At 34.4% G+C, this 16,099-nt stretch overlaps 1 protein-coding gene across 4 annotated transcripts in view; it reads right to left on the bottom strand.

Moving 5' to 3' along the window:
- Positions 1-16,099, bottom strand: part of SPATA6 (spermatogenesis associated 6) — a 143,599-nt gene that overhangs the window by 58,714 nt on the left and 68,786 nt on the right. For all 4 annotated transcript variants that reach the window (XM_020869676.2, XM_020869677.2, XM_070468196.1 and 1 more), the window contains exons 6-8: positions 14,964-15,044; positions 8,362-8,655; positions 3,692-3,779 (exon numbers count right to left, since the gene is read on the bottom strand). In XM_020869676.2, coding sequence (XP_020725335.1) covers positions 3,692-3,779; positions 8,362-8,655; positions 14,964-15,044 — 463 coding nt within the window. The remainder of the gene's footprint in view (positions 1-3,691; positions 3,780-8,361; positions 8,656-14,963; positions 15,045-16,099) is intronic.

Raw genomic sequence — 16,099 nt, 5'->3', positions numbered from 1 at the left:
GTACTTAGAATAATGGCTAGCAGAAAACACAATAAATATTAGCTATTATTTGATTCTCCTAGGATCTCATGAAATCAGTGTTACAAATTGAATATTTGTGTCCTCCCAAAATGTGTATGTTGAAGGCCTACTCCTCAAAGTGATGGCATTTGGAAATGAGAGGTATTTGCTAAATCCTAAGCAAATTAAAAAAGGACAACTTTAAAATGCTCAAATGACCAGATGAAGCTTCCAAATATTCTTAAGGGACAAGAGATACTAAGTTTCTTCAAAAGGACTGCATAGATTAGAATTATATTTCATGGAAATTCCAGCCAGAGAAAACTTGGAAATTTTATTTAAAAAAAAAAACAAAACATTTAAAGGATAGCAGGGAAAGGAGTAAGAGAGTGATGGAAAAGAAAGGAACTTGGGGTTGTTAAGATCTGGGTTCAAGTTCTATAGTGCTCCAACATGTCACATAGCCTCTCTGAGCTTTGGTCACTCTCTTCCTGATCAAACACAGTTAAATCCACCTTCACATGACTCGAATGAAGACTAAGTCAATCAACACTGGTGAAAATGGAATCCTATAGGAACTTAAAAATTATTCTGAAAGATAATTTGGTAAAAAAATTTTCAAGAAGGATTTCCAAGATAGTCATAAGTGAAAATTTACTATGCCTGAGTCTATCATAAGAAATTTCCACATGTATTTAAATAGCTGATGAGAACCCAAAGTACAGTTGCTCAACCGCCAGTCAGAAAGAAAAGCAATCCAAAGAATAAGGGCATTAAAATTAGAGAAAAGAGAAGGGGAAACTCAAAAGGCAAATAATAAATGTATAAAGAAAAATGGAATTTTTAAAATATTTGGTAAAAATCACTGTAATAAATTGTTTCCAGCAAGAATCATCAACATATGGTAAAGAGGTCAAAGTCAAGGAGTATTAACCGAGTCTCTATCTCCCCATAATTATGAAGGGAAGGAGGAAATAGCACCTTTTTCCTGCAGAAACCTAGCAGATACCACCATAATCAAGTGAGCAAATTAACATTATCAGTAACAAAGCAACATCACAGACATCTTGATGTGCTGCACTGACAGTAATATATCATTTCTGCTGTATTTTGGAGAAAATGAATAATTCTAATAAAGAGGAAAATAGTAAATCAAACCCAAAATGAGGGACATTCTATTAAAAAAGTGGCCTTTATTCTTAAAAATGATCACAAAAATAAAGAAAGGCCAAGGAACCGATCCATATTAAAGAAAACAAAAGAGATACGGCAACTGAAGGTTATGCATGATGTGGCATTCTTTTTGCTATAAAATAGGTATTAGAACAAGGGGCAAAATCTGAGTTAGGTTTATAGATTAGTCAACATTATTATATTGTTAGTTTCTTATTTTGATAATTACATCACCTTAAGATAAAAACTAGAGAAGGAAATGGCAACCCACTCCAGTGTTCTTGCCTGGAGAACCCCAGGGATGGAGGGGCCTGGTGGGCTGCCGTCTATGGGGTTGCACAGAGTTGGACACGACTGAAGCGCCTCAGCAGCAAGATAAAAACCGTGTTAGTTTTCTCAGGCTGTCTTCTACCATAGACTAGGTGAATTAAACAATAAACATTTTCTTTCTCATACTTCTAAAAGCTAGAAGTCTGAGATGTGGGCGCCAACACAGCCAGGTTTTAGTGAAAGCTCTCATTCTGGCTTGAGGATGGCTGCCTTTTGGTTGTGTCTTTACATGACAGAGAGAAAGGAAGATCACTGATATGGGATCTCTGACATTAATCCTATCATGAGAACCCTACCCCATAAACTCATCTAAACCTAATTACCTCCCAAAGATACCCATCTTTACCCATCTCCAAATACCACCGCTGGGGTTTAGAACTTCAACATATAAATTTTGAGGGACACAATTCAGTCTACAGCAATGTCGGGAAAAATTTATACACAGACACACATACAGAGATGGAGGCAAGAAGGAGAAAGAAAGAGAAAGATGGAGGGAGAAGGAAAAGCAAATATTAATATTTGCAGATTCTGAGTCAAAGGCATAGGGGAATTCTTTGTACTACTTCCACTTTCTATAAGTCTAAAATCATATCAAAATAAAAAGTTAAAAGAAAAAAGCCTCTCATTATTGACTTCTCTAATTGTACCTCTATATAGGCAGCTGATTGCTTTGATATGAAGTTACTAGAAACTATAACAGTCCTGTTGGGAAATATGTAATAATTGTTAGGGGAAATCAGACATTTAAGTGCATTTCAAAAACATCTTCCCAAGAAAAGTCTATATTGAAGTCATTTTCAATTTTTATGGTCCTTAAAGCATATTTACTCAATGTCTATAAATTAAGTCCAAGAGGGGAAACAGTATAACATCTGTTCCTAATTTCATATAATCTATTATTCAGAGTACAAAAGGCTTATCGATTACCATATTTATCTCCCAGTTAATGCTAAAAAAGGAAAACAGGTGAGCACAAACTCTTCATGTTCTTAGATAAGAATGTTTCGTATCCTAATTTTAAAAGAAAGAGAGATTATATACTAGAGTTTAGAATCAGAAAGAGACAAAGCTCACAACACGTTGATTATATTTTTTTACTCTCTCTTTTCTATGCCTTTTTCTTAGTGTACAATAAATTAACTTAAAGGCTTCTGGTGAATTGACTAGCCAGTGTCTACAGATATTAACACTTAGATGTTACTAATTGGGCTTCCCAGGTAGCTCAGAGGTAAAGAATCCTTCTGCCAATGCAGAAGACATGGAGATGCTGGTTCAATCTCTGGGTCAGGAAGATCCCTTGGGGAAGGAAATGGCAACCCACTCCATGTTTGTGACTGCCTGAAGAATCTCATGGACAGTGCAGCCTGGTGAGTTACAGTCCGTAGGGTCACAGAATCAGACACAACTGAGGGTGCGCACATGTGCACACACACACACACACACACACACACACACACACACACAAACAAATCCCCAACTATAAAATACTATTTAATCTTCTTTATTAAAATCATCTTCATAATGAACTTATAAATACCCTATCTAACTATTAGGATCAGGCCTAAAAACTAAACCTAAAGAACATTATCTTTCCTGAAATATAAATGTTATTGTGACAGCTGATACTTAGTGTCCTGTGTGCTAGAGCATTTTGCATAGTAATATTTATCATGTTATCTTCATTCTTCAATAAACTGATAATCAGAGTAGTTAAGATAATTTGTTCAAGAATGCTCAGTTTATAAATAAGTGGCTGAGCAAGCATTCAAATATAAGTGTAAATGTATGTACAAAAGTATCAGCTTGAACTCTTTTTACAACTGTATTTCCCAAAGCCTGTTCCACAAAGTAAGTAATGCATGTTAAAGTAGGAAAAAGGTTTCATGGCCAAATAAATTTAAAAACTGATGAGCAAAACAAAATCAAAGTTTTGTTTTGTTTTACTAAAAGGTATCACAGTCTTTAATATGCTAATATGTGTTTTGAATCACAAAGATGATTTATAGCAGCACTTAAATTCTATTAAAGAATATCTACTTGGGTATCCCATAAGTTTTAAAAAGTGTCATTGTAACATACTTTACAATATAGCCAAGATTCTCTTTTGTTTTAATTGATGCCAAGATAAACACTTGAATGTAGGAAAGATAACTAAAACAATAGAGATAACTTATATATTAATTACCACTGTGCAGCCTGGACCATCCATCTCTTTCACAGTCTCTGCCAGGAGATCCAAATAAAGCATCGGCCCTGGGACTTGGGGGATCGACCTAGAATAAGGAAAATTTCAATGTAACAAAAAGTTTAATTTTTCTTTCAGTCTAATGGTACCAGAAAATCAAGTAAGGTACATAAATCACACATCATCAGGTTAACATGATACTGCCTACATAGTTCAGGTACGTTCCAAAATCAGAGCTTAGCCAAGAATTTTGCTATTTAAGTAAAATTTAAATTCCAGAAATTTTAAATTATATTCTGAATCCACTCTAAAATGAATAGATTTACACTTGAAGTGTCCATTACTCTACTGCCTAGTATGAGTCCCACTACAAAGTTAAAAATAGAGAAATCTTACTTTGCTACATTTCAAAAACAAGTTCAGCCATTTATTACTTATCTCCTTAGCATACAGATTTTGAATTTAGTGTTTTTACCTGGCTGCGTTTAGGAGCCAGCATTCTGAGTAGGAATAACATATTAACAGTCATCCATGTTTTCTAACAAAAAGAGTCAGGCTGATTTAAATCTGTACAAAAAAGACAGCTCTATCTACCAAAATTAAAAGCTTTTTACATAAAAGGGCAGTATCAAGAGAGTGAAAAGGCAACCCATGTAGTAGGGCAAAATATTTGCAAATTATTATCTGAAAAGGCATTAATATCGAGACTATATAAACAAACTTCAAAAACTCAATAAAAAAAATTGAGCAAAGGGCTTAAAAAAGACATTTCTCCAAAAAAATTTATACAAATGACCAATAAGCACATGAAAAACCATTCAGCATCACTAATCATTAGTAAAATGCAAGTCAAGTCTATTTTACCCCCATCAGGATGGCCATTATAAAAAAGCAGAAAATAACAAGTGTTGGCAAGGCTGTGGAGATATTGAACTGCTTGTGCACTCTTAGCAGTGCACAAGGAATGTAAATAGGTGCAGCCACTGTGGAAAGCAGCATGGTGGTTCTTCAAAACAGGACTGTCATATGACCCAGCAATTCCACTTCTGGGTATATACTCAAAAGAACTGAAGAGCAAGGCCCTGAACAGATATTTCTATAGTATGTTCAGAGCAGTAGTATTCACAACAGCCAAAAGATAGAAGCAATCCAAGGGCCCATCAACTGATGAGTGGGTAAACTAATAAATATGGTATATACATTTAAAAGATTATCCAGCTGTAACAAGGAAGAAAATTCTGACACACGTTGTAGCATGAGTTAACCTTAATGCCTTGCTGCTGTGCTGTGTTTAGTCTCAGTCGTGTCTGACTTTGCAAACCCACGGACTGTAGCCCACCATGGTCCTCTGTCCACAGGGATTCTCCAGGAAAGAATACTGGAGTGGGTTACCATGTCCTCCTCCAGGGGATCTTCCTGACCCAGGAATAGAACCAGGGTCTCCTGCATTGCAGGTTGATTCTTTACCACGTGAGCTACCAGGGAAGCCCTTTAATGATGCTATTCTAAGTGAAATGAGCAATTCACAAATTGACAAATATTGTATGTTTTGGGTACAACTTATATGAGATACCCAAAGCAGTAAAACTCATAGACACAAAAAAGTAGAAAGGCAGTTGCCAAGGGATGAAGGGGGAAAGAAATGGCTAATTATTGTTTAATGAGCTCACCATTTCAGTTTAGCAAAATGCAGAACGTTTTGGAGATAAATGGTGGTGGTCATCACCACAACAATGTGAATGTACTTAATGTATATACTTTAAAATGTACACTTAAAATGGTTAAAATAGTAAGTTTTATATAGTGTATATTTTACCATGATTTTTAAAAAATTTAAATTAAAAAAGTGAAAAGGCAAGCAACAGAATAAGAAAAATACTTGCGGATCATATACCTGACAAGGCTCTAGACCCCTAATATATATATAAGGAAAACTTACAACTTAATTCAACTAAAAGGCAAACAACCTAATTAAAAAATTGGCGAAGGTCTTGAATAGACATTTCTCCAAAGAAGATATATAAATGGCCAACAAGTACAAGAAAAGAAGAAAAGCAAAGATTTCTCATTAGAGAAGTGCAAATCAAAACCATAATGAGATACCACTCTACACCCCTCAGGATAGCTACAATAAAAATAAAACAAAACAGAAAATAATAGACATTAGTGAGAATGTGGATAAATTGGAAACATTATACATTGCTGGTGAAAACGTAACAGAGCAAACTCTGGAAAACAGTTCGGCAATTCTTCAGCAAGTTAAACACAGAATTACCACGTGTTAGTCACTCAGTTCTGTCTGACGCTTTGTGAACCCATGGACTGTAGCCCACCAAGCTCCTCTGTCCATGGGATTTCCCAGGCAAGAATACTGGAGTGGGCTGCCATTCCCTTCTCCAGGCGATCTTTCCTGACCCAGGGATTGAACTCAGGTCTCCCGCATTGCAGGCAGGTTCTTTACCACTGAGCCACCAGGGAAGCCCATACGGCCCCGCAATCCCCTTCCTAAGCGTTGAAGCAGCTGGGAATTAAAACAGATACTCAAGTAAAACTTGGACATGAATGTTCACAGAACTACTATTCACATAACTAAGAGGTGAAAATTCAAATGTCCATCAACAGATTAATGGATACACAAAATGTACACTGAATTATTCAGTCATAAAAAGAATAAAGTACTGATACACGATGCAACACAAATGAAAGTTGAAAGCACTGTACGAAATGAAAAAAGACAAAAAGGCAAAACTTGTATGCTTCTATTTATATGAAATGGCGGAAGAGAAATATATTATGAATATTTTACCATAATAGAAAAAAATACTAACTTCTACATAAATTAAAAAAGCAAAGAATATAATTTAACTCTTATAGAATGGTCGTGCTAGTTTGTCTGGGAGCATACTAGTTTCTTAAAACTTCTTTATTCTTTAAGATTACTTTTTATACAGTACCTATAAAACTAGAATGACTTTCCTAGAAGTATCACATTTTGTATATTCATATATCAAATTAAAATTTTGCTTGGTTACCAATTTTGTTAAGTGCTTTGAAAACCATGAATGGTTATGGAGGCAGGAGGCATATGTTGATAAACACAGTTGGAAAAATCTAGTCCTTTTACAGTCACTGTAAGTAATTTTGTAGCTATAAACTTAGAAGCATGTATTTCTTCCTGTTCATTGGAAAGTTGAAAGGGAAATCATTTAAATAAAAATGTCAAAATGTATACCAAGAATTAATAAAATTATTCTATTTTAAGCAGTGATATGAAAATAATACTAAACATTTTAAGAGCAGTTATTTCCCTAAGCAATTTTTATGTGGCTAACATTCAAAATATTCCTAGCTATCTTTGTACATAGGTATTTTAATTAGAGTGCTAATATTCCTTCAGGTTATAATTTAGCATGTCCTTTCTTTTCAATTTAATTTGCAATTGTGGGCAAACAAAATTAAAGGCATTCTGAAACTGCCATCAAACAAGTAAACATATCTGGATATTGTTCAAACAACAAAAAACAGGGACCAGAACCTATAAACAAGTTCTATAAATAAGACAAGTGCAATTACAATGATCTCAATAAAATGTAACCATTTAAGTTACCGTAATTTTTAAAAATTTTCTTTTTTACAATAAAAATCTATTACTTTAGGATAAAATAATAAAAGATTCATAGTCAAAATAAGAAAATGGAATGAAATATTGTTTAAAGTACATCTAAATTTTTAAAAAATGGTATCACAAATGTTAAAAAAGCTATTAGACCATCAAAGGAACATGTTTACTTGTTTGCATTTACATTCACATTTTAAAATTTGGAAAAATGCACTGGAAACATTAAAGTCAGAAAGTGTTTTATAGGTACCTTAAAAAGTTGTTTTGCTTCTACAGGCACTTAAATCTTCAAGTTTATTATTATATAAAGCAATTTTAAAATTAATTTGTAATCTTTTGTTACAGAAATGCTTTTAAGGTAAAATATTTTTATAAAAATTAAATTATGAAGATTCAGAGAAAGATTTTTATTAAGTATTATTACAGACACTTAAAAACTAGCCAAAATCTTTTTGGCTATCATATGGATACAAGCTTTAAACACAAAACACATCAAAACAGGCTTCCATACAGAAAGATTAGAAACTCTATTACCCTTAAAGTTAAGTCTTCTCTTTCAAAGGCCTTTCCGTTCCCATCAAAGATGATTTGCTTCAAAGTCCATTATATAAGGTTTACCCAAGGGACATAATTTTAAGGGGAACTTTTCCATTACAATTTTTTAAAGGGCTGGGGGGTGAGTATCTTCCTTTTCACAAAGAAAACTAGTTCCTCTTTTAAAATCTTACTCTGCCATTTTAGTACTAAAGTCAATTATATATCAGTTCAATTTGTAAAGTTATTACACTGTCCACTTATAAGAGGAAAGGAAATGGCTACTTAGAGGACTTATGGGATTCATAATGGAGCTTGATCTCTGTCAGGTTTAAAGGCTGCAAAAGAATGTTCTTTTATTAAGTTAATTTTCCATTTTAGATTGCTAGGCTAACATACAGTTCAGGAAGAAAAATTATTCATATAAGCTAGAAGTTGAAAGAAGTTTGAGAGTAATATTTTAGTGCAATTACAGATTAGATCAGTTTCAAATGGAAATGTTTCAAAGAACACATACATGTCTAATCACAAATGGAGGTTTATCTGTTTCTTTCTTGAATTCATAAGGGCCGAGATTTAAATGGGCCAGCCGCCGCCTGGTGTCTTCTGATAGCTCACACATGCGTCTTTTTGTGTAAGGAGATGGAGAGTGTGATTTTGAAGAAATTGTAGGCTGTTCGTAGCTTTTTGCATTTATGCAATACTTATTTCTCTCAGGTGACTTGGATTTTTTCTTCTGTGACCTCGATGTTCTGTTTTGCAGTCTGCCGTGTGGTTTTTCAACTGGAGCCGTATGGTAAACGAATTTATCCTAAACATAAAAAATAAAAATTAGTTTGGCCAGGAGAGATATACTATACACATATTATGACCCTTGGATAAACCATATATACAACCACAGGTAGAAAAAAACTTTAAAAAATAATTTAAGGTACATACAATCTATCAAAATCAACTAGATCAGTCTCTCTTGTTTGTGCAGATTCTGGGGGAAGTCAAATCCATATCCTCCCAAATAACTCTGTCTAGTAATAAGTAAAATATACTGTACCACACTTCTTCTTAAGTATAATAAGTACTTCATGAAAGTTAAAGCCCAATATTTAATCATTTGAAAAATCTAAGAAAAAATTAAAAAGTTATTTTTCAATATACTAAAAATTAATGTAAATGTTGGTTTATCATTTGTAACTAACTGGCTATATAATTTAAGAGGGTAAGTTTAATAATCTTACAAATACACATCTAATTAGTTGATTATAAAATCTTAATGGAGAAAACTATATATGTTTCATTCATACTATTATAATTACATACACTTGCACAATATGAAACTCTGAAGTGAAGCTTTTTACATATTTTCATTGAACATATTATTTGAATTATACAAGGAGATTAGAATTTTAATATCTCTTTCAAACTTTAAAATTCAATAACAGATAAACGTAACGTCTTAATTCTGTACTTTCATATAAGTAAAAATGTCCAAAAGACATGTTACAAATTTTAATAACTAGAACTCTATCTTCAAATAATATTGGTTAATTTTAAAAACAAACATGGTATTTCTAAAATTTTTGAGTTATTAGGATATTTTATTCAAATAAAAATTATTCTGCCTTACAAAAGCTGGATCACAAATAAACAATGTAAAGACCACTTCAAGCAGTATCTAGATTTATAAGCTTTCTAATATTAGAGAAAATAGACAGTTAAGAATCAGTGAATGCCTCCTAACTTTCTAAATTTAAAAATCCACCTAACCTACCTCTCCCCTTTTCCACCTTCTCAGTCTCCCTCTCTACCTGCTAAGGGTATCTATTTCAGAGTAAATAAAATACAAACATAAAATAGAAGAGTCACGCATTTTTTAAAGCAGATAAACAGAAAAGAAAATAGGAAAACAAGAAAATATTTTCTGATTAGGAAAAAAGTAAGTCCAAAAGTTTCATACAGACCAGCAGCATCAGATTATTTCATCATCTTTCTTCTCTAGCTCTTGTTAATGCTCCCGGACCTTCTCCCACCTTGTTCAATGACTTCAATAAGTAATTCAGAATTTTCATCCCATTTCATGCATCTTTATGACATCACACTGACTCAAAGAAGCAGCAATGTTAGCACATGAACCTTTGAGGTTTAATAAAATGTTCAAGCAATGAATCTTTCCAAGACCTTGAACTTAGACTTTCTACTGCTGAGCTTTAACTATCTCTTTCTACTTCATCTTAGATTTCACCATTATTCAGATTCACTGCACCCTTAACTCTGAAAATCTCTTGTTGACCAAACCTTCTTTTCTTCAACCTACTCCTTTTATTTTCACTGAATCTGTTACTTGCCCTCCTCTCCTCCTCAGCTCCTAGATTTCTTTCCCCTAGATCTTTATACATTTTTAGTATTTCTTACTTTCAGATCCAGATAAATCCATCATTACCTATTGCAGCAATGCTGTAAAGTTCCTTCTTACCCACTTCTGTTTATACCAAACCGAAACTCACACTTTCTTCATTACACTTTTTGAATGCTGAATATCATACAGTATATCTGTGCTGTATCAGCCATAGATTCATGCTTTCTAACCTAATCAATCCTTAATGTATCCTATTAATGTCCAACAAAACTTAAATAGTGGCTGTTTTATACAAAATGGCTCCCTCCATCAGCCACCAAACAGCAATTGTAACAAAAGGAGACCTGAAAAGTGCTTGTCTTCTTTTATTCCAGAAAAACTTTCCTGCCACATGTGAAGGAGCTGAAATCTGCCTGCTACATGAGGACAGTCTATGGCCATCACCCCAGTTGACATCAAGCCAAATACCAGGAATGTAAAATCCCTCTCAGACCAAGAAGTCATCCAGGTGCCAAACATAGGTGAGGCCATCCTAGACCACTCAGCCCTAGCCTAGCCAGCCCAAACCAAAAGAATTACACAGCCAAGCCACACAACAGTGAGAAACAACTTACTTTAGGTTACTAACTTAGTTAAACAGAAGACCTGATATAGATTATCAGATATACTAATAAAGTTACTTTATTAATATGTAATATTTAACTACTTACTACTAATAATAAATTCTAATCTGTGGTAGGTAAAAGAAAATAAGTAGAAAATGATTTATTCCAGAAAATCCCAATAATATATACCTTATTCTTATCAGTCCATTCAATTGGTGACATCAATTGTGATTTTAAAAACTTGAAAAAAATGTTCCCAAAGGAATAAAGATCATTATAAATATTTATAAACCTAAATTATCATATGAAGTTTATTTTACTCACTCTTAAAAATTAAAATGGTTTGTCTTATTTTAAACTGTATTTAAAGCTGTTTTATAGCCATTAAAAATTTAATTGTAACTAATACTTGGGAAAAAAGTGGATTTAGCATGTTCTCAAACACTATCACATAAAATTAAAATTCTGCCTGTTACCATCCACAATTTTAATGTAAAAATGTATACTCTGTTGCACCTATCAGACAATATATTCTAATATCTCATCTATGTCTTCTACATCTCAGTTGTCTTAATTAAAACCATAACCTCAGTAACAGTCACAAAATTTATTAATTATATGTTATATGCCAGGCATATATATTCTCTAATCTTTAAATCAGTCTTATGAGGAACTTGAAACCAAATCTGTCTGATTCTCAAGAATATTTTCTTAAACACTAACACCAACAACTAGTTTCTCACATTTCTGTTCAACAAAGAACAAATGACAAACACTGAAAGAGCAAGTCAGCCAAAAGCTTATAGAAGCAAATGCTAGTCCAATGAAACTACTAGTGGGATGACAGTTCTACATTTAGAAAGGTGTCTTCCACCAAGCTGTACACTTAGAATGTATGCACTCTTCTGTGTGTATGCTACACTCCTGACCAAAAAAGAGAACTTTCTACCCATCCAGCAGAAGGGAACACCCCAGCATGGAAAGGAAACTTGTTATGACTAGGAAAAGAATTTATGACAATTTATAAATGTGCACAGAGCATATCTCCAAACAAGTCAGTAAGCCAGCCCTATATTTGGCAAGCGAGTCATCAGACCTCTAACAGCAGTATTTCATCTTGCATTTAAAAGACAAATAATTAGGCTAAAGTCTGATATAGCAAATGTCCTGCTAAACAAAGTAAGAAAGATCCCCTTGATAATCTTATAACTATATTTTACCTTTCTTAGCTTGTTATCACCCTGAGAAAATTTACTCTTAAACTGTTAATGTAGGAGATTAACATTCTACTTTTCCCACCATAGGTCCAGTCCTGCCCTGTTTGGGCCCACTAGGCTTTATATAGTCCTGGCTCATTGTCACAGGCTGCCCATTGTTACGTGGTCATAATGCAGCCACACATGTATGAGTAATGCCTGGACACTGTTAGATCATCTGTGGACAAGGCAGAAAGAAGAGCCTGGTGACTCAGTAGAAAGTTGGACCAAAATGGAGTATTAGATCCAGATATCTCAGTTTGCTAAAGACCGATTTTACAAACATAGAAGGTACTTAAACTGAAGTAGCCAAGCTTCTCTTGATCTGATAGCATAAACAGCCACCAAACTAGAGCAACAGTCCTTAAAGAATCAGAAACACTCAAGAAGCTATACCTACTAAACACCTATAACCCAGTCTGAGTACTTATGGCCCCATTTGCTAAAAAGGGAACTTTTTAAACTTTTTAGCAAATCCTTTGAACTTAAAGTTCCTTAAGATCTATAGAAGCCTCCAATCTGGTTCTCTGTGGAACTTCTTGATCCCAACATCTTTCTGGCAGTTTAATTTCTTTCCATTAAAATAAAAAAAAAAAATGAAGTAAGTAAACAAAAGTACCATCTACCAACTGTAACAAGCTTTTCACATTCACACTCATTAACATATAAACAAAATGCTAATTACCTATGATAATTGTTTTACTTTAAAGATCCAAATATAACCCCTTACAATTATACAGCAGAAGCGAGAAACAGATTTGAGGAACAAATTGAAGGAACTAGATCTGTTAGACAGAGTGCCTGATGAACTATGGATGCAGGTTCATGACATTGTACAGGAGACAGGGAGCAAGACGATCCCTAAGAAAAAGAAATGCAAAAAAGCAAAAGCAAAATGGTTCTCTGAGGAGGCCTTACAAATAACTGTGAAAAGAAGAGCAGTGAAAAGCAACGGGGAAAAAGAAAGATATACCCATTTGAATGCAGAGTTCCAAAGAATAGCAAGGAGGGATAAGAAAGCCTTCCTCAGTGATCAATGCAAAAAATTGAGGAAAATAATAGAAAGACTAGAGATCTCTTCAAGAAAATTAGAGATACCAAGGGAACATTTCATGCAAAGATAGGCTCAATAAAGGACAGAAATGGTATGGACCTAACAGAAGCAGAAGATATTAAGAAGAGGTGGCAAGAATACATAGAAGAACTGTACAAAAAAGATCTTCATGACACAGATAACCACAATGGTGTGATCACTCACCTAGAGCCAGACATCCTGAAATGTGAAGTCAAGTGGGCCTGAGAAAGTATCACAACGAACAAAGCTAGTGGAGGTGATGGAATTCCAGTTGAGCTATTTCAAATCCTAAAAGATGATGCTGTGAAAGTGCTGCACTCAATGTCAGCAAATTTAGAAAACTCAGCAGTGGCGACGGGACTGGAAAAGGTCAGTTTTCATTCCAATCCCAAAGAAAGGCAATGCCAAAGAATGCTCAAACTACCGCACAGTTGTACTCATCTCACATGCTCGTAAACTAATGCTCAAAATTCTCCAAGCCAGGTTTCAGCAATACATGAACCGTGAAATTCCAGATGTTCAAGCTGGTTTTACAAAAGGCAGAGGAACCAGAGATCAAATTGCCAACATCCACTGGATCACTGAAAAAGTAAGAGTTCCAGAAAAACATCTATTTCTGCTTTACTGACTATGCCAAAGCCTTTGACTGTATGGATCAATATAAACTGGAAAATTCTGAAAGAGATGGGAATACCAGACCACCTGACCTGCCTCTTAAGAAATCTGTATGCAGGTCAGGAAGCAACAGTTAGAGCTGGACATGGAACAACAGACTGGTTTCAAATAGGAAAAGGAGTATGTAAAGGCTGTATATTGTCACCCTGCTTATTTAACTTATATGCAGAGCACATCATGAGAAATGCTGGGATGGATGAAGCACAAGCTGGAATCCAGATTGCTGGGAGAAATACCAATAACCTCAGATATGCAGATGAAACCATCCTTATGGCAGAAAGCGAAGAACTAAAGAGCCTCTTGATGAAAGTGAAAGAGGAGGGTGAAAAAGTTGGTTTAAAGCTCAACATTCAGAAAACTAAGATCATGGCATCCGGTCCAATCACTTCATGGCAAATAGATGGGGAAACAATGGAAACAGTGACAGATTTTATATATTGGGCTCCAAAATCACTGTAGATGGTGACTGCAGCCATGAAATTCAAAGACACTTACTCCTTGGAAAGAAAGTTATGACCAACCTAGACAGCTTATTAAAAAGCAGAGACATTACTTTACCAACAAAGGTCTGTTTCATCAAGGCTATGGTTTTTCCAGTAGTCATGTATGGATGTGAGAGTTGGACTATAAAGAAAGCTGAGCGCTGAAGAACTGATGCTTTTGAACTGTGGTATTGGAGAAGACTCTTGAGAGCCCCTTCGACTGCAAGGAGATCCAACCAGTCCATCCTAAAGGAAATCAGTCCTGAGTTTTCACTGGAAGGACTGATGTTGAAGCTGAAACTCCAATACCTTGGCCACCTGAGATGAAAAGCTAACTCATCTGAAAAGACCCTGATGCTGGGGAAGACTGAAGGCAGAAGGAGAAGGGGCCGACAAAGGATGAGATGGTTGGATGGCCTCACCGACTCAATGGAGATGAGTTTGAGTAGACTCTGGGAGTTGGTGATGGACAGCGAGGCCTGGCATGCTGTGGTATATGGGGTCGCAAAGAGTTGGACACGATTGAGTGACTGAACTAAACTAACTGAACTGAAAGATCTAAAGAATGTTAAAAGAACTGCAGCCAAAATAAAAAAAATAGCACTTGCCAAACGCCCAATAAATATGAACTAATACATTAAATCATTAAATACTTTAAATAAATTATTTTAACCTGAGTGCGGCACTTCCTTGAACTTATCAGACATTCAGTAATCACTGAGGTTGTAGAAAATTCCAGCTTTGGAGCAATTCCCTGAAGAGGAAAGACAGGGTATTATTAGACATTTTAACTTTTAAAGAGATAATGATTACTGATGAAAATACAACCTACAGTAACAAACATTTATCAAGGTTCAACTGCTTTATTTGTTAGTTTGAGCTTCTTATTAAGGATAAAGACAACAAACTAATGTTACATGTTATCAAGAAACAGTTTCACTGCTGATGATTCACTTACAAGTGATTATATCACTTTTATGGAGAAATTAAGAAATTTTTCATTTTCAAGGATTTCCCTATAAAAATTTTTAAAGATTGTTAATAATAATATTAAAGTTCTAAATATGTAAAAATACTCAATAGATTCTAACTCTTTTTACTCTTACAAATTGAGACATACATAACTATGCAATCAAGAAATACTTTCATAGTCTCTAGATGCTGAAAAATATTCATAGCTCCTGGGTATATAGTTCTTGAATACAGAAGATAGATAAGTCTCTACCAATTCTTCCAACAGTTTTTCCCATAATGAAGCTTAAATCCAGATCTATGAATGAATGAATGTGGTTACTATCTCTTGCAACATTTCAATCATCAGTTTAAACACTGTTTTGAGATAAGTAGAGAAAAATGGTAAAATTCAAAGGAACAGTCACAAAGTACCTGGGAAAATATCTGGAAGCACACAAATGACAGTCACACAAATTACAGTTCACCAAAACATCAAAGATACACTGCTGTCTGTGCCCAGGGCTGCTTCATTCTAATATAATGGAAGTCAAACATTTTACCCTGTCTTTGACTTACTAACTTTAAAGTTTCAAACATTATACACTACAAAAAAGTTAAATATGAGCTACCTATGAATTAAGTGGATGACTTTTTCAACAAACATGCTTTTATGATGATATCCACTATGCTTATTTATTAGTTATCTATTGTTGCAAAGCATGTTACTTAGCAGTTTAAAACATCATTACACATTTACTGTCTCACATAGTTTCTAAGGGTCAGGAATCTGAAAGAGGCTGAACTAGGTGGTTCTGGCTTGAAATCTCTCCTGAGATTTCAGTCAAGATGTTGTTT

This window comes from Odocoileus virginianus, chromosome 5 (genome assembly GCF_023699985.2).
Source record: "Odocoileus virginianus isolate 20LAN1187 ecotype Illinois chromosome 5, Ovbor_1.2, whole genome shotgun sequence".
NCBI classification, from domain to species: domain Eukaryota; kingdom Metazoa; phylum Chordata; class Mammalia; order Artiodactyla; family Cervidae; genus Odocoileus; species Odocoileus virginianus.
Note: the sequence above shows the minus strand (reverse complement) of the source record. Positions and strands in the feature narration are given on the sequence as shown.